The sequence below is a fragment of the Bombina bombina genome, chromosome 3 (assembly GCF_027579735.1).
Source record: "Bombina bombina isolate aBomBom1 chromosome 3, aBomBom1.pri, whole genome shotgun sequence".
NCBI lineage: Eukaryota > Metazoa > Chordata > Amphibia > Anura > Bombinatoridae > Bombina > Bombina bombina.
In genome coordinates, this window is record NC_069501.1 from 1268207264 (window position 1) to 1268234417 (window position 27154).

At 36.4% G+C, this 27154-nt stretch overlaps 1 protein-coding gene across 1 annotated transcript in view; it reads right to left on the reverse strand.

Annotated features, from left to right (window-relative positions):
* Window positions 1–13937: 13937 nt before the first annotated feature.
* Window positions 13938–27154, reverse strand: part of LOC128652726 (T-cell ecto-ADP-ribosyltransferase 2-like) — a 72424-nt gene continuing 59207 nt past the window's right edge. Inside the window, exon 2 of the mRNA XM_053705658.1 lies at window positions 13938–14645. Within this exon, the coding sequence (XP_053561633.1) occupies window positions 13938–14645 (708 nt within the window). The remainder of the gene's footprint in view (window positions 14646–27154) is intronic.

The window sequence follows — 27154 nt, forward strand, 5'->3', positions numbered from 1 at the left end:
GAAAGAGCACTGACAGAAATTCCCTGTTAAAATACGACAGTTTCCATCATGAGTCCCTTAAAAATTCTCTACCAAAAAGCCAAATGATGAGAGTCCACAGAATAGTGAGTGAGAGTTCTAAAAAGAACGTAAGACTTGAAGAAAGGACAGAGAGGTTTATCCAAAGGGGTTATCCACCTAGACTAGTTGATTCAGAGAGACATAAGGCCATTGATAGTTGTGGTAAAATTTATAAACCTAAGGACCAACAAGATAGACTGGTGTGTGTTACACAGTATAATCCATACAGTACAGAAATAGCTCAATGCCTTAAGAAACATTGGCATATTTTAAAAAATGTAATAAGGGCATTAACAAATTTCAAAAATATCCCCTTATGGCATATAGGAGAGTCCCTAATATCAAAGATCTGATAGTTAAAAATGACATAGGATCAGTTAAAGGTAAATTACAAACATATATGTCTTCTAAGTCATATGGTACATATCCATGCCTTAATTGTGCTAGTTGTAATTCAGTGATTAAAAGCAAGGAATTTGTTCACCCCCAGACAGGCAAAAAGTTTAAGATTAATGGATTTTATACATGCGAATCCACACATGTTCTATATTTAATAAAATGTCCATGCTCAAAAATCTATTTAGGTGAGACAGTCAGGAAAATACGTGACCGACTTAGCCAACATAGATCAAATATAAGATGTGGGGATATGAAAGCCCCAGTGGCCTGTCATTTCCTTGAAGCAGGCCACAGTATATCACAATTGAGGTGGCAAGTCATAGATAGCGTAGAACCCCTTAGGAGAGGAGGGAACAGGGAGCTGCAATTGAAGAGAAAGGAGTCCTTTTGGATACATAAATTAGAGACCTTAGTGCCTAAAGGTATTAATTGGGAAATAGATATGACAGTATTTTTGTAAATGATATTAAATGGCAGGTAATATATAGTTCTCTGTGTATAAGCTACATACAGCATAAATGAATTTATCAATCATATGATAAGAATATAAAAGATACAAGTAACAGCAGTTTGTTTTTAATGATACAATTGTTGTCTATATATGAATAGAAAATGTTTTTGACCACTAGGTGGTGGTATACTGTGGTTTTTAAAAATGGATGTTTTTGTACTAAGGTGAGGTAATGGTTAAATCGTATGGTATTTAAGGAGCAGCATACAGGTGTTCTGTATTAGCATGAGTAAGGGTTGATAGCCTGAAACGTTGCGTTTGCTGCTGTGTGCCTATGCTTTATGAAAGCTAAAAAGGATCAATAAATGCTTTAAAGTCTAAAGATTTTCTTCTCATCATTGGTGCTGTGGAATTCAGTTGCTGGGATTATGTTCAAAAGTAAATTTTAAACTTACATCATTTTGATTGAGCCATTTGACAAAATAGTCAATATCGTGAGAGGGCCCAGAGCAGATGAACAAGAGGTCATCAATATAATGCTTGTAAAATTGTATATAAGACCTATGGGGATTAGTATCTCCAATGATGTGGGTAAGCTCCCACCAGCCAAGATACAAATTGGCATAGGAGGGGGCAAATTTAGCCGCCATAGCTGTCCCACATCTTTGGAGATAGTAAGTACCCTCAAAATGGAAAAAGTTGTGGGTAAGTAAGAGATTCAGAACTCTAAGGATAAATCTCTGTAACTCAGTGTAAGAAGCAAGAAAAAAATCTGATAGCTTCAATTCCCTTGTCATGAGGGATAGAAGAATATAAAGATACTGTGTCAATGGTGACCCAAGTGTATGTTGGTTCCCAGGTAACTTTCTTAATTAAATTGAGAATATGTTTTGTATCCCTGGTGTATGAGACTAACGTGGCAACAGTAGGTTGCAACAAGGAGTCAAGCCATTGAGACAGTCTCTCTAATAGTGAGTCCACTCCACTCACAATAGGTCTACCTTGAACATTAGTTACTAACTTGTGGACTTTTGGGAAGTGGTGGAACATGGGTATCTTAGGGTATTTTACATCTAAGTACTGAACTGTGTGTTCATCTATTTGTCCATGCTCCAAACCATCATCAAGAATGTCTGCAAGTTCTCTCTTGTATTGTGAGGTGGGATTATTATCCAATATTTGATAGTCATGAGTATTTTAAAGCTGGCGCAAAGCCTCAGATACATAGTCTGTCCGATCCATAACTACTATAGCCCCGCCCTTATCCGTAGGACGGATGACTGTAGTGTTATTGTTTTGCAGAGATTCCAAAGCCGTTCTCTGTTTAATTGAAAGATTATATTTGACCGGACCAGAATTGTCTCTGAGAGCTTGAAGGTCTTTTTCGACCCGATTGTAAAAAGTCTAAATAATTGGCCCCTACTCTGTATCGGATAAAATTTTGATTTATCCTTAAATCTCTGACCGCTGTTAATGGTACCTGCATTCTCTGATGATTCAAATGCTAGGGAATGGAGACTAATTATATCGCAATTCTCTTCAAAAGCCTGACATTCAGATGGAAGAATAGTGCTAAAATCAGTTTGAGCTAGAGTGGTATCAGTATTGCTAGAAAAATGTTTCCTCAGGGTAATATTTCTAACAAGACGGTTAATGTCAATCACGGTTTGAAACACATTGAAATTATTGTTTGGAGCAAAACCCAGGCCAAAGCCTAAGACTTCAATTTGGAGGTTGGTAAGGAGAGTGGTTGGCAGATTAATAACATTATTAACATTATTTACTTGTACTTGGTTGTGTTGTGGTTGCCCCTTAGTTGATACCTGTCCTGACCATCCTGACCTTGATTCCCCCCTCCCCCGTCCTGAGGCTCCCTGGCCATGGGAAAAACCTGGTCCAATAGGGAAGGGTTACCACTATTGGAGCTACAATCTGCAATAGGGTTATAAGATTGGCTAGGAATATATTTAGAGCCTCTATTCCCTTCCCTGTTGTCCAGCCTTTCTTTTGGTCTAGTGCCTGTAGATACATTAGAAGAGGACGTATTAGTATTGGAGTCTTTTTAAATTCCTGACTGGGAAATTTGTGTTGTCAGATTAGGTGTAATGTTGATATTAATATCTTCAGTGCTAGAAAATCTATCATCAGATGACACATCAGTTTCACTATCAGAAAAAGTAACTGACTTGGATTGTGTGTTTCTGCATCTGCGATTACGTCTCCTATTTCTGTTGCTGTTATTGTTGAATGGAAGACTATGTCTATAGTCCGTACATTTCTTTTTATTCCAGATATAAACTGAATAAGTTAAATAGTCAGTTTTATCCCTTATAAATTGTGTGTGTTTATTCTCCATGATTAGTTGCTTGCCACGTGCAACAGAGTCCTGGAGAATGGAGTCAAATTTGGCAAAGTCTGGGTCATGGCTGCATTTGATTAGTTCTAATTGTAAAATATCTATTTCTTTTTTAATAGCTTTCAAATGCTGTGTTCTGTACTGTACAAGTAAAAGCATAAGGTTAGAGGAACATTATGACAAAGCTTCATTCCAGGAATTAACAAACTCAAGATCCCCAGGATCCACTTCAAAAATGGGCAATTTGTAAATTCTCAATCCCCTAGGGATCATTTTTACAGACATATAACGTTCAAAAGTCCAAATATCCCATTGAGCTTTGTTCTCTTTAAATAGTAAATTCTCCATAGAGTCAAAGAGATTACTTAATGATAAAAGTCCTTTATCATCTGAAAACATTTTGTCACAGTCCAATGTGGGATTAGTATGTGCATCAGCAGACATCAGGGAAAAGAACTGTTTAGTAGGAGCATCCATATTATATGATTAGTTAATGATATAGTCCCCACAGTGTATCAGGCTAAGTTGCAGCAATAAGAAAACAGGGTATCACCAACAGATATCCTTAAATGAAAAAAAGAGTCAAGAAGAGTATTCTTATGCAAAACGCAATGCAGATAAATGAAACAAGCCTTGTATAGTTGTGGGCTAAACACAACTCACCCTTGCAGATATCCCAAAGTTAAATGTCCATAGACTCAGTACCTGAGAAGCCGGGTTGTCTCGTCCTTTATCACAGATCCAGGAGCTGCAAGATATACTTGCTGGTTCCGAGACCCTCCACACTCCACATGGGCTGAGAAATTGCTCAGCCAGCCTCCAAAGCGGGGTCCCGACCGTAACCTCCTCTCGCACTGTAGGAAGTCCAATGGCCATGAAAGATGACGTCACTCTTGATGTGTAGCAAGGGAAAGGTAAGTGTGTAAGCCCGGTGCCAGGCCAGAAAGAATAGAACCCAGAGTACAGCATTTTCTATAACATCTAATACCTTTACCTACAGTATCAATGAGCACATTGTCTGCCACAAGTAGTTAGATGTTCTTATAAAAAATACCATACCCTGGGTTCTATTCTTTCACCCACTCAACTAAAATCTACTACTACTACTGTGAGTTCTTGGTTAACCCACACTGGAATGTTCAGATGTGGTCACAGTCGTTGTAAACCGTGCGATTATGTACATGTTACAAACTCTTTCAGATCTGCTGTTACTGGTGAGACTTTTGAAATAAAGTGTTGCCTAAATTGCACTTTTTCTTATGTGATCTACCTAATCAAGTGCACAATTTGCAATTTGCAATATGTGGGGCTCACGAGCAGAGATGTCAATTTGCGGATACGGGAGCCTTTGCCTACCATTTCTAGAGGTAGATCCTCTACCCCACTTGTACAGCATTTTGCTGATAAACATAATAGCAATATGCATTCCTATAGGTGGTTTGCTATTGAAAAAATAAGTGCACCAAAGAGGGGGGGGGTAGTTTGGATCAGATCTTGGCGAAAAGGGAGATGTATTGGATTTTCAGATTGGGCACTCGCATTCCTAAAGGTCTTAATTCAAAATATGACCTTATTAATTATTGGGAATAAATTTGCGGTGCTCGATCTGAGGATCCACTGCAATGCTGGTAACAAATGCCACTGTATGACATGTTTATTGTTATTTATTAAGCAATGTAGATAAAATTATTTTGGGAGAGGATTTAATGTGGTTGCTTTTAGTTTTTCATAAATTGTTCAGCACTTATAAGCTCCTGAAAGTTACAAACATCTTTCCTTATGTATATATATATATTTGTTTATATCCCCCCTTTTAAGTAATGTATCATTATGTTTCAAATGCATTTCATTTTATGGCAACTTTTTGACATGTTTTTTATGCATTTATGGCTCACTATATTGTCTGTTTTCATCATATCCTGTTTATTTTGGTAAGTGTTACCTGCTGACATAACAACTCATTTAATTGATTGGGAACAGCGTATCTAATTATCAGCAACCAATAAGGATGCCTTTTAGTGTTTTTAAATGAGAATGGCTGTCCATAGCACTATTGGCTATGATTACGGCGTAAGCCGAAACGCGTAAGCCAGACAGTGCTACGCTCACCCATGTACTTGGCTTCCTTCCTTGTATTTTTAAAATACATCTACAATAAAGAATTGGATTTTATTCAAACTGTCACATCTCACTCCTTCTTTTGAATCTATATACACCAGAGTGACAGCTCGATACAGGCACAAGGTTCAGTCCGTTATATCCACCCGGGCTCCAGGGCTGACAGGCTTCAGTCTGGGATTGGTCACTGACACGTCACTGGATCGTCACGGATGTTGCAGTTGGATGATTGGCTGAAACTCACTATGGTCCGTCTGAGCAAGAGGTGGTACGGTAACCATTTGTTCAGCCTTGTAATATATTATATTACAAGGTCTTGTCCTTAGTTTCCTTTCTCACTTATAATTATTTTTATTATTTGTATATAAATATATATTTATGTGTTACTATGTGTATATACATATATATTTCTATGTTATTATGTGTATATACATATATATTTATGTGTTACTATGTGTATATATATATATATATATGTGTGTGTATTATTATGTGTATATACATATATATTTATGTGTTACTATGTGTATATGCATATATACAGTATATATACAGTATATATATATATATATATATTTATGTGTTAATATGTGTATATACATATATATTTATGTGTTACTGTGTCTATATGCATATATATATAAATATATATATATATATATATATATATATATATATATATATATATATATATATATATATAAAACTACACAAAGATCCACAAGTCAACCTTATCCAGCAACCCCATATAAAGCCTGCAAATTAAATAAATATAAGCGCTAGTGAAGAGAAGGCACAAACAGATCTGTGTTATAAGCGCTAGTAAACAGAAGGCATAAACAGATCTGTGTGTATAAGCGCTAGTAAACAGAAGGCATAAACAGATCTGTGTGTATAAGCCCTAGTAAAGAGAAGGCATAAACAGATCTGTGTGTATAAGCACTAGTAAAGAGGAGGCACAAACAGATCTGTGTGTATAAGCACTAGTAAACAGAAGGCACAAACAGATCTGTGTGTATAAGCACTAGTAAAGAGAAGGCACAAACAGATCTGTGTGTATAAGCACTAGTAAAGAGAAGGCACAAACAGATCTGTGTGTATAAGCGCTAGTAAAGAGAAGGCACAAACAGATCTGTGTGTATAAGCACTGGTAAAGAGAAGGAACAAACAGAGTTGTGTGTATAAGCGCTGGTAAAGAGAAGGAACAAACAGATCTGTGTGTATAAGCACTAGTAAAGAGAAGGCACAAACAGATCTGTTTGTATAAGCGCTAGTAAAGAGAAGGCACAAACAGATCTGTGTATAAGCACTAGTAAAGAGAAAGCACAAACAGATCTGTGTGCATAAGCGCTAGTAAAGAGAAGGCATTGCACAAACAGATCTGTGTGTATAAGCGCTAGTAAAGAGAAGGCACAAACAGATCTGTGTGTATAAGCGCTAGTAAAGAGAAGGCACAAACAGATCTTTTTGTATAAACGCTAGTAAAGAGAAGGCACAAACAGATCTGTGTATAAGCGCTAGTAAAGAGAAGGCACAAACAGATCTGTGTGCATGAGCGCTAATAAACAGAATGCACAAACAGATCTGTGTGTACAAGCACTAGTAAAGAGAAGGCATTGCACAAACAGATATGTGTGTATAAGCGCTAGTAAAGAGAAGGCGTTGCAGAAACAGATCTGTGTGTATAAGCACTAGTAAAGAGAAGGCATTGCACAAACAGATCTCTGTGTATAAGCACTAGTAAAGAGAAGGCATTGCACAAACAGATCTGTGTGAATAAGCGCTGGTAAAGAGAAGGCATTGTACAAACAGATCTGTGTGAATAAGCGCTGGTAAAGAGAAGGCACTAACAGATCTGTGTGTATAAGCACTAGTAAAGAGAAGGCACAAACAGATCTGTGTGTATAAGCACTAGTAAAGAGAAGGCACAAACAGATCTGTGTGTATAAGTGCTAGTAAAGAGAAGGCACAAACAGATCTATGTGTATAAGCGCTAGCAAAGAGAAGGCATTGCACAAACAGGTCTGTGTGTATAAGCGCTAGTAAAGAGAAGGCATTGCACAAACAGGTCTGTGTGTATAAGCGCTAGTAAAGAGAAGGCATTGCACAAACAGATCTATGTGTATAAGTGCTAGTAAAGAGAAGGCATTGCACAAACAGATCTGTGTGTATAAGTGCTAGTAAAGAAAAGGCATTGCACAAACAGATCTATGTGTATAAGTGATAATAAAGAGAAGGCATTGCACAAACAGATCTATGTGTATAAGTGCTAGTAAAGAGAAGGCATTGCACAAACAGATCTATGTGTATAAGTGCTAGTAAAGAGAAGGCATTGCACAAACAGATCTATGTGTATAAGCGCTAATAAAGAGAAGGCATTGCACAAACAGATCTATGTGTATAAGTGCTAGTAAAGAGAAGGCATTGCACAAACAGTTCTATGTGTATAAGCGCTAATAAAGAGAAGGCATTGCACAAACAGATCTATGTGTATAAGTGCTAGTAAAGAGAAGGCATTGCACAAACAGTTCTATTTGTATAAGCACTAGTAAAGAAAAGGCATTGCACAAACAGATCTATGTGTATAAGTGATAATAAAGAGAAGGCATTGCACAAACAGATCTATGTGTATAAGCACTAGTAAAGAAAAGGCATTGCACAAACAGATCTATGTGTATAAGTGCTAGTAAAGAGAAGGCATTGCACAAACAGATCTATGTGTATAAGTGCTAGTAAAGAGAAGGCATTGCACAAACAGATCTATGTGTATAAGTGCTAGTAAAGAGAAGGCATTGCACAAACAGGTCTTCGTGTATAAGACTAGTAAACAGAAGGCATTGCATGAACAGTTCTTCTCACAACAGAAATAATGAATAGATGTTTTCATACAGCTGTTTTCAAACAACATAATATAGACACAGACATGAGACACAAAGCTCTCACAGAAGTGTGACACCGCAAATAGCTGGATCCACATGACAATTAATACTGATAACAATGTATAACAGAAGAGGGGTTAACCGCTTTATGTTCATGCATTAGTCCTCATGGTTAGAGCTCTATACAAATACTATACCTAGGTTTAAAGGAACTTCGTCACCATCGAAGTTGTAGCATTTCCTGCGACTCTCTCCTATAATAAAACACACCAATGACGTGCATAAGTATAATTATTTACTAATTAGTAACTGTGCCTAGAGTAGCTATAACTGACAGCCACAGCTCAGGTTTAACTCCTTAGGTCTATAATAAAAACACTGTTAGATTAGCAGGGTCAAATAACTCAATTTTCTTTGTCTTCTCTGTTTTAACAAGTCTAATTTCTATCAGGTGCACACATTTATGTACGTCAGTAAATAGCTTACTGTATTATTTGTTTAAACTTCATTTAAAAAGTAAAGTGTAAATATCCATAGATATCTTCAATAACACAAATACAAAGACAGCCTGTCAGGTTTTGTTTAAAGGGACATTCCAGTCAAAATTGAAATCCACATGGATGCATTTCAGTTTTAAATAGAAGCAATCTTGTAATATACATGTATTAGCAATAATGCTTCTAATAAAAGCTATAGCTGTTTAAAAAGTGTATTTATATATGCGCCGTGCACCATCTTTTCAACACAACACTTGCACAGAGAGCCTTAAATGCTTGTACCATCTGGTAATGACTCAATTTGTTAAATTGCTGACTTCATGCAAGTCCCACTGCGGATCTGAGCAGGTTCAGAACGCAGGCGGCTAGATTACGAGTCTTAAGAGGTCCCAATGCTTCTTTTTAATGCCCGCTGGTATTACGAGTCTTGCATGTACAGGTGTCCTGCTCACTTTTTCGGCCAGAGTCGAAAATACCGCAAATCCACTTATGTCAATTGCGTATTCTTTTTTTTTAATGGGATTTGCCTAACGCCGGTATTACGAGTCTTCCTAAAAGTGAGCGGTAGACCCTCTCCTGTCAAGCCTGGTACCGTATTTGAAAGTCAGTAGTTAAGAGTTTTATGGGCTAACGCCGTAGTATAAAACTCTTAACTAAAGTGCTAAAAAGTTCCCTAACAACCATAAACTACCTATTAACCCCTAAACCGAGGCCCCCCACACTTAAATAAAAATTTTAACCCCTAATCTGCCGAACCGGACATTGCGGGGCATTGCCCCAAAGTAATCAGCTCTTTTATCCTAATAGGATTGAGCTTGCATTCTATTGGCTGATTGGATCAGCCAATATGATTGAAGTGCAATCCTATTGGCTGATTGCATCAGCCAATAGGATTTTTCCTACCTTAATTCTGATTGACTGATAGAATTCTATCAGCCAATCGGAATTGAAGGGAAGTCATCTTGGATGAAGACTTCTTGGGTGAAGACTTCTCAAGGTAGGGTGATCTTCAAGGGGTTACTGTAAGGTTTTATTAAGGGGGGATTGGGTGGGTTTTAGAGTAGGGTTAGGTGTGTGGGTGGTGGGTTTTAATGTTGGGGGGTATTGTACTATTTTTTCAGGTAAAAGAGCTGATTACTTTGGGAGGCCCCTTTAAGGGCTATTTGTAATTTAGTATAGGGTAGGGCTTTTTATTATTTTGGGGGGCTTTAGATTAGATTAGGTATAATTAGTTTAAAAAAACTTGTAATTATTTTATGTAATTTAGTGGTGTTTTTTTCCGTAATTTAGATAATTGTATTTAATTGTATTTAATTGTAGTTAATTTAGGGAATTTATTTAATTATAGTGTAGTGTTAGGTGTAATTGTAACTTAGGTTAGGTTTTATTTTACAGGTAAATTTTCTTTATTTTAACTAGGTAGCTATTAAATAGTTAATAACTAGTTAATGACTATTGTACCTAGTTAAAATTAATACAAACTTGCTTGTAAAATAAAAATAAACCCTGAGATAGCTACAATGTAACTATTAGTTATATTGTAGCTATCTTACGGTTTATTTTATAGGTAAGTATTTAGTTTTAAATAGGAATAATTTATTTAATTGTAGTTATTTTATTTAGATTTATTTAAATAATATTTAAGTTGGGGGGTTAGGGTTAGACTTCGGTTTAAGGGTTAATAACTTTATTATAGTGGCGGAGACGTTGGGGCGGCAGATTAGGGGTTAATAATTGTAGGTAGGTTGCGGCGAAATTGGGGGTGGCAGAGTAGGGGTTAATAAATATAATGACTTGGGGTTCATGTTGGGGTGTTAGGTGTAGACATAAATGTTCTTTCCCCATAGGAATCAACGAGGCTGCGTTAGGAGCTGAACGCTGCTTTTTTGCAGGTTTTTTTCAGCCTGTTCTCCCCCATTGATTCCTATGGGGAAATCGTGCAAGAGCACGTTCAGCCAGCTCACCGCTAACGTAAGCAGCGCTGGTATTGAGGTGAGATGTGGAGCTAAATTTTGTTCTCCGCTCACTTTTCTGCGACTAACGCCAGGTTTGTAAAAACCCATAATACCAGCGCTGTTTGTAGGTGAGCGGTGAGCATAAACTGCTCGCTAGCACCGCACAGCTTTACCGACAAAACTCGTAATCTAGCCGTGGGTTAGTAATATAATTAGCTTTAGGATAATGGTTAGTGCTAGGATAAGAATCAGGATCATGGTTACTGCTAGGATTAGAATCAGGATTATGGTAAATGCTAGGATTAAAATCAGGTTTAGGGTTAGTGCTAGGATTAGAATAAGGATCATGGTTATTGCTAGGATTAAAATCAGGACCATGGTTAATGCTAGGATTAGAATCAGAATTAAGGTTAGTGCTAGTATTAGAATCAGAATCATGGTTAGCTCTAGTAATAGAATCAGGATTTGGGTCAATTCTAGGATTAGATTCAGGTTTAGGGTTAGCGCTAGGATTAGAATCAGGATCATGCTTATTGCTAGGATTAGAATCAGGATCATGGTTAGTGCTAGGATTAGAATCAGGATTAGGGCAAATGCTAGGATTAGAATCAGGATTAGTGCTAGGATTAGTATCAGGATCATGGTTAGGGTTAGTGCTAGGATTAGTATCAGGATCGTGATTAGTGCTAGGATTAGAATCAGGATCATGGTTAGTGCTAGGATTAGAATCAGGATTAGGGTTAGTTCTAGGATTTGCATCAGGATTAGGGTTAGTGCTAGGATTAGAATCAGGATCATGGTTAGTGCTAGGAATAGAATCAGGATTAGGGTAAATGCTAGGATTAGAATCATGATTAGGGTTAGTGATAGGATAAGAATCAGGATTAGGGTTAGTGATAGGATAAGAATCAGGATCATGGTTATTGCTAGGAATAGAATCAGGATTAGAGTAAATGCTATGATTAGAATCAGGATTAGGGTTAGTGAATGTGATAGGATAAGAATCAGGATTAGGGTTAGTGATAGGATTAGAATCAGGATTAGGGTAAATGCTAGAATTAGAATCAGGATTAGCATTAGTACTAGGATTAGAATCAGGATCATGGTTAGTGCTAGGATTAGAATCAGGATTAGGGTAAATGCTAGGATTAGACTCAGAATTAGGGTTAGTGCTAGGAGTAGAATCAGGATCATGCTTAGTGCTAGGATTAGACTCAGGATCAGTGTTAGTGCTACGATTAGAATCAGAATTAGGGTTAGTGCTAGGATTAGAATCAGGATCAGGGTTAGTGTTGGGATTAGAAGCAGGGTTATTGCTAGGATTAGAATCAGGATCAGGGTTAGTGCTAGCACTAAATTTAGGATCAGGGTAACTGCTCGGACAAGGTTAAGGATCACGGTTAGTGCTAGGACTAGGTTTAGGATCACGGTTAGTGCTAGAGCTAGGTTCAGGATTACAGTTGGTTTTAGGATTAGGTTCAGGATCAGAGTTAGTGCTAGAATTAGGTTCAGGATCATGGTTACTGCTAGGACTAGATTCAGAATCAGGGTTAGTCCTAGGACTAGGTTCAGGATCATGGTTGGTGCTAGGACTAAATTCAGGATCACGGTTAGTGCTAGGACTAGGTTTAGGATCAGGGTTACTGCTCGGACTAGATTTAAGATCATGGTTGGTGTAAGGACTAGATTCAGGGTCACGGTTAGTGCTAAGACTAGGTTCAGGATCAGGGTTAGTGCTAGGACTAGGTTCAGGATTACAGTTGCTGCTAGCATTAGGTTCAGGCTCAGGGTTAGTGATAGAATTAGGTTCAGGATCAGTGTTAGTGTTAGGACTAGATTCAGGATATGGTTAGTGCTAGAATTGGGTTCAGGATCATGGTTAGTGCTAGGACTAGGTTCAGGATCACGGTTGGTGCTAGGATCAGATTCAGGATCAGAGTTTGTGCTAGGACTATGTTCAGGATCACGATTGGTGCTAGGACTAAGTTCAGAATCACGGTTAGTGCTAGGACTAGGTTTAGTATCAGGGTTAGTGCTAGGACTATGTTCAGGATCAGAGTTGGTGATAGGGCTAGGTTCAGGATCATGTTTGGTGCTAGGACTAGGTTTAGGATCAGGCTTATTGCTAGGAATAGGTTCAGGATAATTGTTAGTGAATGGACTAGGTCCAATATCATGATTACTGCTAGGACTAGGTTCAGGATCACGGTTGGTGCTAAGACTAGATTTAGGATCGGGGTTGGTGCTAGAATTAGGCTTAGGATCAGGGTTAGCGCTAGGACTAGGTTCAGGATCATGGTTAGTGCTAGGATTAGGGTTAGTGCTAGGACTAGGTTGAGGATCACGGTTGGTGCTAGGACTAGGTTCTGGATTAGGGTTATTGCTAGGACTAGATTCAGGATCATGGTTAGTGCTAGCATTAGGTTCAGGATCATGGTTAGTGCTAGAATTAGGTTTAGAATCAGGGTTAGTGCTAGGACTAGGTTCAGGATCATGGTTAGTGCTAGCATTAGGTTCAGGATCATGGTTAGTGCTAGAATTAGGTTTAGAATCAGGGTTAGTGCTAGGACTAGGTTCAGGATCATGGTTAGTGCTAGGGTTATGTTAAAGACAATGGTTAGTGGTAGAATTAAAGTGACATGAAACACCACATTTTTCTTTCTCGATTCAGATAGATCATACAATTTTAAACAACTTTACTTCTATTAGCTATTTAGTTTAAGTATCTTGGTGTCCTTTGTTGAAATCATACATTTGTTAAAAGCAAACCAAAATTTGTGTTTCATGTCGCTTTAAGTTCAAGGTTAGCACAAGGCCTACATTTACAAATCAGGGTTAGAGCTAGGATTAGGATCAGTATTATGGTTAGTGTAAGGATTATGTTTAATAAGGTTAGGGCTATGGTTAGAGTAAGAGTTAAATTCATGGCTTAATGTTAATGTTAGGAATTGAGATAAATTTATAAATTGGTGTTTATATTAGGATAAAGAATTGGTAAAATGTTTCGAGTTAGGGGTAAGGGAATAAAGTTAAATTAAGGAATTATCTCTTAATCTAATTATCTGCCTCATTATCTATTAACCTATTTATGAAAATCTTTATATTACACAATTGTGAGTGTTTGATCTGGGTCTCATACCCGACACCTCTAGCAATAAGGTTTTCTTCCAGTCTCTTTGGCACCCAAGAGGTTAATATCATTGTTAACAATTGTGCACCATATCAAGATAAAAATAGCCTACCTCCAATATATGCACAATTATAATTGCTACAGCTTTTTTGGATGCTGGTCAGTACAATCCTTTGGTATTCTTCTGCATAATCTGATATTTCGAACATCTCATACCCTGGAACCAGAACTTCCATTTCTTCTGGATACTGTGAGAATTTGTCTATTTTAACACCACATTGAGTAATGATAGTAAGAAATGAATAATTGCCATATAGTTTATATGTTGTCGACAAAAAGTGTCCAAACTTTATAGGGTATGTGACGTAAGATGGAAACTCATCTATTATTTTGTAAACAGTCTCATTAAATGTCTTACACCTATTCGATAAAAGCTCCATCCCAACTGTCAAGTAGAAATGTAAGGATTTATAATGGAAGTTCTTTATGTAATAATCACGGGATTCGCCAGCTAATTTCAAAGCATTATTAAAATCATCACCAATAAAACCTGTGTAAGCTACTATGGCCGTCCCATGAAGATCATGGAATCCTCTTGGAAGAACTGAAATAACCTGATCTTTCTTCACATTTTTCCACATGTATTCAGCTTCTTCCCATGCAATTTTGAAATCTTTATTTTTTATTTTTTCCATTTCTATCATGTTGTCTTTCTGCATTTTGCGGTCCATTTCATCTCGGCAACCAATATACTGGTCATCGAATGCTCTATATGCAGTGCCAAAATAATCAAATTCCTCCTAGAAAAATTCAAAGAAAAAAACAAAATCAGAATACAGAATCAGAATCATTACAATTTTATTTTTATTTACATGTCTCTTAATGTTTTTAAAGTAACACAAAGGGCAGAAGAACATAATGTGCCCTCATTAGCATATAGCACTATGACATACATATCACACACACAAATATATGGCAAAAGGGACAGTAGACTTAAAATGGATTTAATCAAATATGAAAATGTATAGTGTAAAATAAATGCTACTCTATTTAATGATATCTTTCTTCTGGTTTAACAATACTTTTATATAAAAAATATTTCTTACACTCTCATCAGGAAGGTTAGATTGTTAACACAGAACTACATAATATTATCTAATATCATGACCATGCAACATGCTACATAATAGCTTTATTCACTGAACACAAACACATAGGGCAAATCACAACACAAGCAAATCATAAAAAATTACCACTTTTGTGCATTAACATCGCTCAAGGCAAATCAATAGCACATTTTATGCTCCTATAACAAGTTAAAAGTAATATTTTATTGCTTAAATGATAGTCTAGTGTGCACATCTGGGTGTCGGATAGCATGTGTTGGCAAAATTCTTTATATACTAGCACTGAAAAACTAATGTCGCCTATCACACGATCACTAAACTGAAGTTGCACTAAACCTATGCTCAGGTTTTGGAGATCTTAACTTAGTTTTATACTGTGGATTTTGTGTAGAAATTTAACTTTAAAACACTTTGCACATACCTACATACATACACAAACATAGATATGTACACATGCATACACAATCATGTAGACATATGTATGTGTGTGTGTACATTTGTATGTATATGTACATATGTACACACTCACATACATACATACATATGTACCCATGCATACACATACAGTCATATGCACAAACACACACACCTACATATGTACACACACACAAATGTACACACATGCATACATACACACATACACATGTGCACACACATCCATGTGTACACATACATATGTGCACACACATACTAACATATGTGTACCCACATACACATGGATTCTTAAATATACACACATACATATACATATGTGCACATACATATACATATGTGCACATACATACATTTGTACCACATATACACATGTGTACACATGTATACATTCATATACACACACACACAAACATACACACATGTGTCCCATATACACATACATACATTTGTACACATATTCATTCATATACACACATTTACAAATATATAAACACACACATATCTATACAAATATACAAATATTTACAAAGAACTTTGATCAGTGCTAACTGCCCCATTAGCTGATCTGTTTAATCAGTCACTATTAACAGGAGCTGTTCCAGAAGATTGGAGAATAGTGAATGTAGTACTTCTTCATAAAAAGGGCAGTAGGGAAGAATCTGGTAACCACAGGCCAATTAGTTTAAATTCAGTAGTAGGAAAATGAATGGAAAATTTCTTACAATAAATAATTATGACTTACATAAAGACAAACAATTTAGAGGACCAAAATCAACATGGTTTTACTTCAGGAAGATCATGTCAGACTAATCTAATTGGCTTCTTTGATTATGTAACAAATGTATTAGACCAGGGTGGAGCAGTAGCAAATCTAGATTTTAGCAAAGCATTTGACACCATCCCACACAGCAAACTAATTAACAAACTGTATCTCCTTGGTCTAGACTCAAAAATTGTGAACTGAGTAGAATGCTGGCTTAAGGACAGAAAACAAACGGCGAGATTACGAGTTTTTGTCGGTAAGGCTTGCGTTGCTAACGAGCCTTTTTTTTCTAATGCTACTTTAAGACAACGCTGGTATTACAGGTTTTTTTAAACCTGGCGTTAGCCACAAAAAGGTGAGCGTAGAGCAAAATTTTGCTCCACATCTCACCTCAATACCAGCGTTGCTTATGGTAGCGGTAAGCTGGCTAAACGTGCTCGTGCACAAATTCCCCATAGGAAACAATGGGGCTGAGCTGGCTAAAAAAAAAAACTAACACCTGCAAAAAAAACAGCGTCCAGCTCCTAACGCAGCCCCATTGTTTCCTATGGGGAAAATAAATCTATGTCTACACCTAACACCCTAACATGAACCCCGAGTCTAAACACCCCTAATATTACACTTATTAACCCCTAATCTGCCGCCCCCGCTATTGCTGACACTTACATTATATTATTAACCCCTATTATGTCGCCACCTACATTATACTTATGAACCCCTAATCTACTGCCCCCAACATCGCCGACACCTACATTATAGTTATTAACCCCTAATCTGCCCCCCCATGTCGCCGCAACTATATTAAATGTATTAACCCCTAATCTTCCGACCCCAACGTCGCCGCTACTATATTACATTTATTAACCCCTAAACCTAAGTCTAACCCTAACACCCTCCTAACTTAAATATAATTTAAATTAAACAAAATACATTTATCATAATTAAATAAATTAATCCTATTTAAAACTAAATACTTACCGATAAAATAAACCCTAAGCTAGCTACAATATAACTAATAGTTGCATTGTAGCTACCTTAGGATTTATATTTATTTTGCAAGCAACTTTGTATTTATTTTAACTAGGTACAATAGTTATTAAATAGTTATTAACTATTTAATAACTACCTAGCTAAAATAAGTACAAAATTACCTGTAAAATAAACCCTAACCTATGTTACAATTACACCTAACTTTACACTATCATTAAACTAATTACCTAAACTTCCTATAATTAATTACAATTAAATTAAATAAACTAAATTACGAAAAAAAACAAAAACTAAATTACAGGAAAAAAAAAGAATTACAAGAATTTTAAACTAATTACACCTAATCAAATCCCCCCTAATAAAATAAAAAAAGCCCCCCAAAATAATAAAATTTCCCTACCCTATACTAAAATACAAATAGCCCTTAAAAGGGCCTTTTGCAGGGCATTGCCCCAAAGTAATCAGCTCTTTTACCTATAAAAAAAATGCAATACCCCCCAACATTAAAACCCACCACCCACACACCCCTACTCTAAAACCCACCCAATCCCCCCTTAAAAAACCTAACACTAACCCCCTGAAGATCACCCTACCTTAAGCCGTCTTCACCCAGCTGGGCACAAGTAGTCCTCCATACGGCAGAAGTCTTCATCCGATCGGGGCAGAAGAGGTCCTCCAGACGGCAGAAGGCTTCATCCAGACGGCATCTTCTATCTTCATCCTTCCAGAGCGGAGCGGGTCCATCTACAATCCAGCCGATGCGGAGCATCCTCTTCAAACGAAGTCCTAACGAAGAATGAAGGTTCCTTTAAATGACGTCATCCATGATGGCGTCCCTTGAATTCTGATTGGCTTATAGAATTCTATCAGCCAATCGGAATTAAGGTAGGAAAAATCCTATTGGCTGATGTTATCAGCCAATCGGATTGAAGTGCAATCCGATTGGCTGATCCAATCAGCCAATAGGATTGAGCTTGCATTCTATTGGCTGTTCCAATCAGCCAATAGAATGTGAGGTCAATCCTATTGGCTGATTGAATAAGCCAATAGGATTTTTCCTACCTTAATTCTCATTGGCCAATCGGAATTCAAGGGACGCCATCTTGGATGACGTCATTTAAAGGAACCTTCATTCTTCGTTAGGACTTCGTTTGAAGAGGATGCTCCACGTCGGCTGGATTGAAGATGGACCTGCTAAGCTCCGGAAGGATGAAGATAGAAGATGCCGTCTGGATGAAGCCTTCTGCCGTCTGGAGGACCTCTTCTGCCCCGATCGGATGAAGACTTCTGCCATATGGAGGACCACTTGTGCCCAGCTGGGTGAAGACGGCTCAAGGTAGGGTGATCTTCAGGGTGTTAATGTTAGGTTTTTTTAAGGGGGGATTGGGTGGGTTTTAGAGTAGGGGTGTGTGGGTGGTGGGTTTTAATGGGGGGGTATTGTATTTTTTTTTTTACAGGTAAAAGAGCTGATTACTTTGGGGCAATGCCCCGCAAAAGGCCATTTTAAGGGCTATTTGTAATTTAGTATAGGGTAGGGAAATTTTATTATTTTGGGGGGCTTTTTTTATTTTTTTAGGGGGATTAGATTAGGTGTAATTAGTTTAAAATTCTTGTAATTCTTTTTTTTTCCCTGTAATTTAGTGTTTTTTTTTCTTAATTTAGTTTATTTAATTTAATTGTAATTAATTGTAGCTAGTTTAGGTAATTAGTTTAATGATAGTGTAGTGTTAGGTGTAATTGTAACTTAGGTTAGGATTTATTTTACAGGTTATTTTGTACTTATTTTAGCTAGGTAGTAATTAAATAGTTAATAACTATGTAATAACTATTGTACCTAGTTAAAATAAATACAAAGTTGCCTGTAAAATAAAAATAAATCATAAGCTAGCTACAATGTAACTATTAGTAGGTAAGTATTTAGTTTTAAATAGGAATAATTTATTTAATTATGTTAAATTTATTTCATTAAATTTAAATTATATTTAAGTTAGGGGGGGTTAGACTTAGGTTTAGGGGTTAATACATTTATTAAAGTGGCGGCGATGTCCGGTCGGCAGATTAGGGGTTAATAATTGTAGGTAGGTGGCAGCGATGTTGGGGGCTGCAGATTAGGGGTTAATAAATATAATGTAGGTGTCAGCGATGTTAGGGGCAGCAGATTAGGGGTTCATAGGTATAATGTAGGTGGCGGCGATGTCCGATCGGCAGATTAGGGGTTAAAAATATTTATTTTAGTGTTTGCGATGTGGGGGAGGGCCTCAGTTTCGGGGTTAAAAGGTAGTTTATGGGTGTTAGTGTACTTGTTAGCACTTTAGTTAAGAGCTTTATGTTCCGGCGTTAGCCCATAAGACTCTTAACTACGGACTTTTAAATGCAGTAGGAGTCTGGACAGGAGAGGGTGTACCGCTCACTTCTTCCAAGACTCGTAATACCAGCATTAGGCAAGTCCCATTAAAAAGATAGGATACGCAATTGACCTAAGGGGATTTGCGGTAGCCTCGAGTCGCGGAAGAAAAGTGAGCGGTACACCTGTACCTGCCAGACTCGTAATACCAGCGTTAGAAAAAAAGCAGCGTTGGGACCTCTCAACACTGCTTTTTAAGGCTAACACCAAACTCGTAAGCTAGGCGATTGTGTCTTAGAAAATGGAGTACATTCAACAGAGGGGGCAGTTACTAGTGGTGTTCCTCAGTGGGCAGTTCTGGGGCCTGTTTTAGTTTAACATATTTATCAAAGATATCAGCAAAGGGCTACAAGGGAAATTATATCTGTTTGCAGATTATATAAAAATGTGTAATAGAATAGATGTTCCAGGGGGGTATACAAAATAAGAAGTGCAAATTATGCATTTAGGGAAGAAAAATAGAAACGTTAATTGCAGACTTAATGACACTTTACTGACTATTACAATTATTATTTAAAATTTAATTAACAATGTAGTACTGCAGTGAGTAGAGCCAGCAGAATTATTGGATGTATTGATTGAGGTATTTGCAGCAGAAATAGTAAGGTTCTTATGCCACTTTACAGATCATTAGTTAGGCCTCATCTTGAGTATTGTGTGCAGTTCTGGAGGCCATATCTACTGAAGGCTATAAACAAACTTTGAATCTGTGCAAAGGAGGCTACCAAAATGGTACATGGTCTAAAAAATAAAGCGTACCAGGATTGGCTCAATTACCTAAATATGTATAGCTTAGAGGAGAGAAGGCAAATAGGTGATATGATAGCAGCTTTCAAGTATATTAAAGGGCTTAGTAAAGCTGAGGCTGTATTTTACATAAAAAGGAAAATTTAAGAACAAGGGGTCATGATCTCAAGCTAAAGAGTAATATGTTGGAGCTTCTTCACAGAAAGGGTGATTGATTCATGGAATAAACTTACACAAGAGGTAGTAATGACAAACACTGTCTGGGATAAGCATAAGGCTATTCTATATACGGATTAATGCCTGGGACAAGCATACGGCTATCCTACCAACTAGGTAAGTTTATACTTTTAGGAAATATTGGGCAGACTTGCTGGGCCTATGGCTCTTATCTGCCGTCTATATATACGTTTCTATGTTTCACACACGCACACACACAAACACACATAAACACCTTTGAGTCCTTCCAGTCTCACACCAGTAATATAGCATATCCATTTAAATCAGTGTTAAAACTTTATTTTTAATAAACCTTCATTATAAACGTAATAACTATAAATATTACTGAAATACTTTATTTACTTATATATAATTTATATGTGTTTTATTTTGCTTTAATAGTTTAGTTCACTCAATGGCTTGTAATATGAGTGCTAAAAGCCACCCTTGTGCTGTCCATTACAAGTATAGGGCACACAAAAATAAAATGTCAGCCACATTAACATTCTCTGGTTATCCCTTGTTACCCTCCACTTGTTAAAGTAGATTGTAAGCTATACCTTAGTGTGGAATTGAGCGCAAGATAATGAACCTTGTGCTATCACTTGTGTTTTATCTAAACTTAACAAATTTAATATCATAATTAAATAATGAATCAATTACATAATTAAACTTTTTAATTCATAAGGTTTATGTAAAATATTACAATATTTTAGAATAAACATTCATTTTTAGACAGAATTAAATATTGCCTAGATTACGAGTTTTGAGTTACGGTTTTAACGCTGAAAAATAGCAATTTCAGAGTAGAAACAGTAACACAGCTATTACGAGTCATGTTGGTATAGCTATACCATGAGCATTTTAGCCTGTAACGCAACATCAATCTCGCACTCAAAAAAATTATGTTTTTGCGTAGGATTTCCATAACGCCGGTATTACAGGTTGTGCAGTAAGGTTCAAATTCTTGCGTTGGGTGAAAGAGTTTTAGACAAAAGAGCGCTAAAATAGCTAATACCCAATGGAGATAGGAAAATAATTGTCTTGTCAGGATATCTGAGTATTATTAAATAATGTATATATGTATGTATTTTTATCTACACATAGATTTATGATAAGACCAAGAACTCATTTTTTTTATTTGCTTTGTGAAACTGCCTATAAGACATTAGATGCCTGACTGGTCACAATTCCTCCCCCACTCAATATGCAAAATTACAATGCATCCAGGTGAGGACAAAGGGAAGACATTTGGTCTAGTTAAATTCAGACAGTCATTTCAAAGAAAGGCAAATTACTTCAAAAAAATGGTCATGTATATTCTGTGTATTCCAGATCTTAGATCAGACATAAGATACGCTTATCCTGATTAAGATAGCATTTAAGTTATTTCAAAGAGAGAGCATCTGTCTTATTATCTAGGTCACAGGAACCCCAGAGTTAATAGAGACGTGACATCTGGGATTTTTCTTTTAGGCCTAATGAGATTCGTGGAGAAGATTTATTGCTGAAGAAATGACTATGTGTTAAATTGTCCCTGTTGTATTGAATCAACATATGTACTGGCTGACAGAGACACATGTCTTGCATTGTAACTCTTGGGTCATTTTAAAATACAGCCTGTATCATTTTAAATACATTATAAAAATGTGTAATCTGCTGTGTTTTTATATGAATATAAGGAATTACTCAAATGAACATATATATTCAGACACATTAAATATGATCATGTGTCTGAATATATATATAAAAAAAAGCATAGAATGTCTTAAGGATTCAAAATGTCTCAAAATAATTAAAACTCTTTTTAAATCAGATCTGCATCTGGTATTGCCATGCATTCAAAATTCATTAGAAATATGAAATACTTTGCATTTCTATTGAGATGCAATGCCAGAATGTTGAATGATGTGATTCTGTGGAGGGCAAATGATTGATAGTAATTGTTTATTGATATGATCACTAGAAACATACTGCATTTGGTATTGGAGTAATCAGAAAAATGACATTTTATTACCCCATCTATAATCAATATTGTAAATGATTAATACAAGGAAGTAAAGTAGTTTAAATAATCACTTTATACGGATGTATTAAATTGTAGCAAAATGGATGGTGGGACTATATTTCTGGTTGTCTGCTGCCCCCTAGGGAATTAGAACTGGTATGATAGCCAAATAAATTGTCTATTAGAACACATGATAACCAATCAATGCTAAACATCCAAAGGGCCAATGAGAGGGACAAGCTCCGTGGGCGTAACCAAAAACAGATCACAAATGATTATATATAAGAAAAGCTTAATGCAAAAGAGGGGGTATTGAATCTTTTGTCTGCTGAAACTGGTCTGATTGACAAACTGCTGCCATACTTGGGACACAATCAACTTAAGCAAAAAGCTATGACTAACTTCTTGATCTATGCCATAACTTTTCTTCATATAAGGTTATCTGAAAATAATTGGAAAAGATTGAAATCCTAAATTGGCTCATATTGGTAATGTATGAATTCTATAAGTTGATATTTTAAAGCAAATACATTCATTATTACTACAATCAAATTGCAGTCAGTAGATTTAAAAAGGGTATTTTGCATTCTAGCTTAAATTCATGGTCCTGTATAGTTTTAAGCTTGCCTTTTGTATGCTAAGTAATTTATCTTTGCAAATATATAAATATATTTTAGAATTTATCATAATTGTAGATAATTAAGAATTCATTTCAGCTTGGATAAATTGGCATATAAATTGACTGTTTACATTTGGAATATATATAACTTCTGGTGTTTTAATTAGAATGTATAGAATCATTTGTGGGCTAAATAGTTAAAGTATAGTTGTCTGGATGTTAGTGGCTCATATCTTGGTGTCTCATTGCATTAATGCAATTCAATTGTGAATAAGGTAACTTTTATGATCTTTGCATAGCATATTATAATAGTTTAAACGTGTATAGTTTGTTCATATATGGTTTTATATAAATATAATTCAATGTGTCTATAAATTTTAACTAATAAAAAGAATTTAGGAATTTACATTAATTGTATTGTTTGGTATATGCATTTTATTGGGGGTTTATTTTAAAGAATAATTATTAAATATATTGTATTATAATCCGGCCATATACTGAGAGTCTGTTACAAATACATTTCTTATTAAAACAGTAAATTTTATTACTTGTATAAACTCTTAGTAGTAGTGACGTGTTTCTAACTGTCTTTTGCAGACTAAATTAAATACACTCAATGTGTTAAAAGAGTTTTAATGAAAAAAGAGAGTTATGATGTTACACAAATATGTATGTGATGTAAACCATATAACATAATTATTTTTTTTTAAATACAGTTGGTTGGCCAACCTATATGCGTTAATAACAAATAGTTACAATATAAAATCAGATTTGGGCTTAAGGATCAAAAGATCAACAGCAATCATAAAGTAAGTGTCCTTTCCCAAATAAAAAGTCATAAATGGTATTAACAGCAAAAAGTTAGTATGGTATACCTATCTGACCTTTTTACCCATTTGGTAGGTCGATGGTAGTGTAGAAACGTCCTGGGATCCTATGAGTAATCTTGCAGGTTTACAGGTTTTAAATCCACCCTTAGCCCGATGTTGTCCTTCCGTAAGTTGTATCCATTTGTGGGATCTGTGCTTAAGGTAGAACGCTTTACCTTCTTAATGGTATTTATGGCTTGCGGGTTTCAAATCCACCCTGTGCACGGATGTTTCCGTATTCCGTATCCATGGCAGATGATCTGTACTCCAGATGGAGATTTTCAAAGGATGGCTGTTTTTTTCTTCTTCTTTTGCGGGAATTATCAATGTGTCCGCAATCAGTTTTATCTATAGTGTGCGGGGTTCCTTGTAGGGCTTTATCACTACCTGCAATTAGAGGATAGTATACAGTGTTTGTCTTCCCGTTTTTTAACACGCCGGTCTTGGAGCATTTTGTTACAGCGTGTTTCTGCTTTTGGCTTTTTGTGCTCCGCCTTCTTGTAGGAGTAGTTGCCTCAGATGCTGCTGAACTGCTCTATGGCTCTTCTATATGCTACCTGGAGAACAGGTGATGGCTGTAATGGTCAGCCTTTCTCAAGCATTTTATACCTGTTTTGCTTAATTGATTAATTAGTCAATACTTGCAGTAATCATTTGCATCCTTTATATCAGAAAATAACAGTTAGTTTGAAAGAAACAATTTGTTTAAGAGAAAGGCTATTATTTGTCTTTCTGTGCATTTATTATTTATACTTTGCTTTTTATGCATAAAGAAATACCTTTCTTTAAATAAAAGCAGACATCCCAACTCTCCCTGAAGTTCCCTGATTGTAATAGCGGCTCCCTGATGCCAGCAAATGGAGTGCATTCTCCCTGAAACTCCAAATACCATGATGCCTTTAGTTGCTGGGACATTATAGAACCCTCAAAGCATTCATCAGTAATCAAAAAGCTCCCACTGATTTTAATAAAATAAAACACAAATACTACAAACCTCCCAACATTTCCAAATTTGAAAGAGGGACCATCCCCCAGCAAAAGTTTTATATGGTGAGCGGCAGCAGGGATGGGAAGTGGCTTAAAAACAAAACCAAGAGACCAATGTAATAAAAAAGCATATCATCTAAATATAAAACAATTCTGTAAATACTGTGTAATAAATATATATTTCAAAACTCTTAGACCTAGATTTGGAGTTTGGTGTTAGCCGTGAAAACCAGCGTTAGAGGCTCCTAACGCTGGTTTTAGGCTACCGCCGGTATTTGGAGTCGCTAAAAATAGGGTCTAACGCTCACTTTTCAGCCGCGACTTTTCCAAACCGCAGATCCCCTTACGTAAATTGCGTATCCTATCTTTTCAATGGGATCTTTCTAACTCCGGTATTTCGAGTCGTTTCTGAAGTGAGCGTTAGACATCTAACGACAAAACTCCAGCCGCAGGAAAAAAGTCAGTAGTTAAGAGCTTTCTGGGCTAACGCCGGTTTATAAAGCTCTTAACTACTGTACTCTAAAGTACACTAACACCCATAAACTACCTATGTACCCCTAAACCGAGGTCCCCCCACATCGCTGACACTCTAATAAAAATTTTTAACCCCTAATCTGCCGACCACCACCTACGTTATCCTTATGTACCCCTAATCTGCTGCCCCTAACACCGCCGACCCCTGTATTATATTTATTAACCCCTAATCTGCCCCCCTCAACTTCGCCTCCTCCTACCTACACTTATTAACCCCTAATCTGCCAACCGCAAAGCGCCGCCACCTGCGTTATCCTTATGTACCCCTAATCTGCTGCCCCTAACACCGCCGACCCCTGTATTATATTTATTAACCCCTAATCTGCCCCCCACAACGTCGCCTCCACCTGCCTACACTTATTAACCCCTAATCTGCCGAGCGGACCTGAGCGCTACTATAATAAAGTTATTAACCCCTAATCCGCCTCACTAACCCTATAATAAATAGTATTAACCCCTAATCTGCCCTCCCTAACATCGCCGACACCTAACTTCAATTATTAACCCCTAATCTGCCGACCCAATCTCGCCGCTATTCTAATAAATGTATTAACCCCTAAAGCTAAGTCTAACCCTAACACTAACACCCCCCTAAGTTAAATATAATTTAAATCTAACGAAATTAATTATCTCTTATTAAATAAATTATTCCTATTTAAAGCTAAATACTTACCTGTAAAATAAATCCTAATATAGCTACAATATAAATTATAATTATATTATAGCTATTTTAGGATTAATATTTATTTTACAGGTAACTTTGTATTTATTTTAACCAGGTACAATAGCTATTAAATAGTTAAGAACTAATTAATAGCTAAAATAGTTAAAATAATTACAAATTTACCTGTAAAATAAATCCTAACCTAAGTTACAATTAAACCTAACACTATACTATCAATAAATTAATTAAATAAACTACCTACAATTACCTACAATTAACCTAACACTACACTATCAATAAATTAATTAAATACAATTCCTACAAATAAATACAATTAAATAAACTTGCTAAAGTACAAAAAATAAAAAAGAACTAAGTTACAAAAAATAAAAAAATATTTACAAACATAAGAAAAATATTACAACAATTTTAAACTAATTACACCTACTCTAAGCCCCCTAATAAAATAACAAAGCCCCCCAAAATAAAAAAATGCCCTACCCTATTCTAAATAACTAAAGTTCAAAGCTCTTTTACCTTACCAGCCCTGAACAGGGCCCTTTGCGGGGCATGCCCCAAGAAGTTCAGCTCTTTTGCCTGTAAAAGAAAAAATACAATACCCAAGCCCCCCAACATTACAACCCACCACCCACATACCCCTAATCTAACCCAAACCCCCCTTAAATAAACCTAACACTAAGCCCCTGAAGATCTTCCTACCTTATCTTCACCTCACCGGGTTCAACGATCTATCCAGAAGAGCTCCTCCGATGTCCTGATCCAAGCCCAAGCAGGGGGCTGAAGAGGTCCATGATCCGGATGAAGTCTTCATGCAAGCGGGAGCTGAAGAGGTCCATGATCCGGATGAAGTCTTCTATCAACGGCATCTTCAATCTTCTTTCTTCCGGATCCATCTTGCAGACCTCCGACGCGGAACATCCTGCTG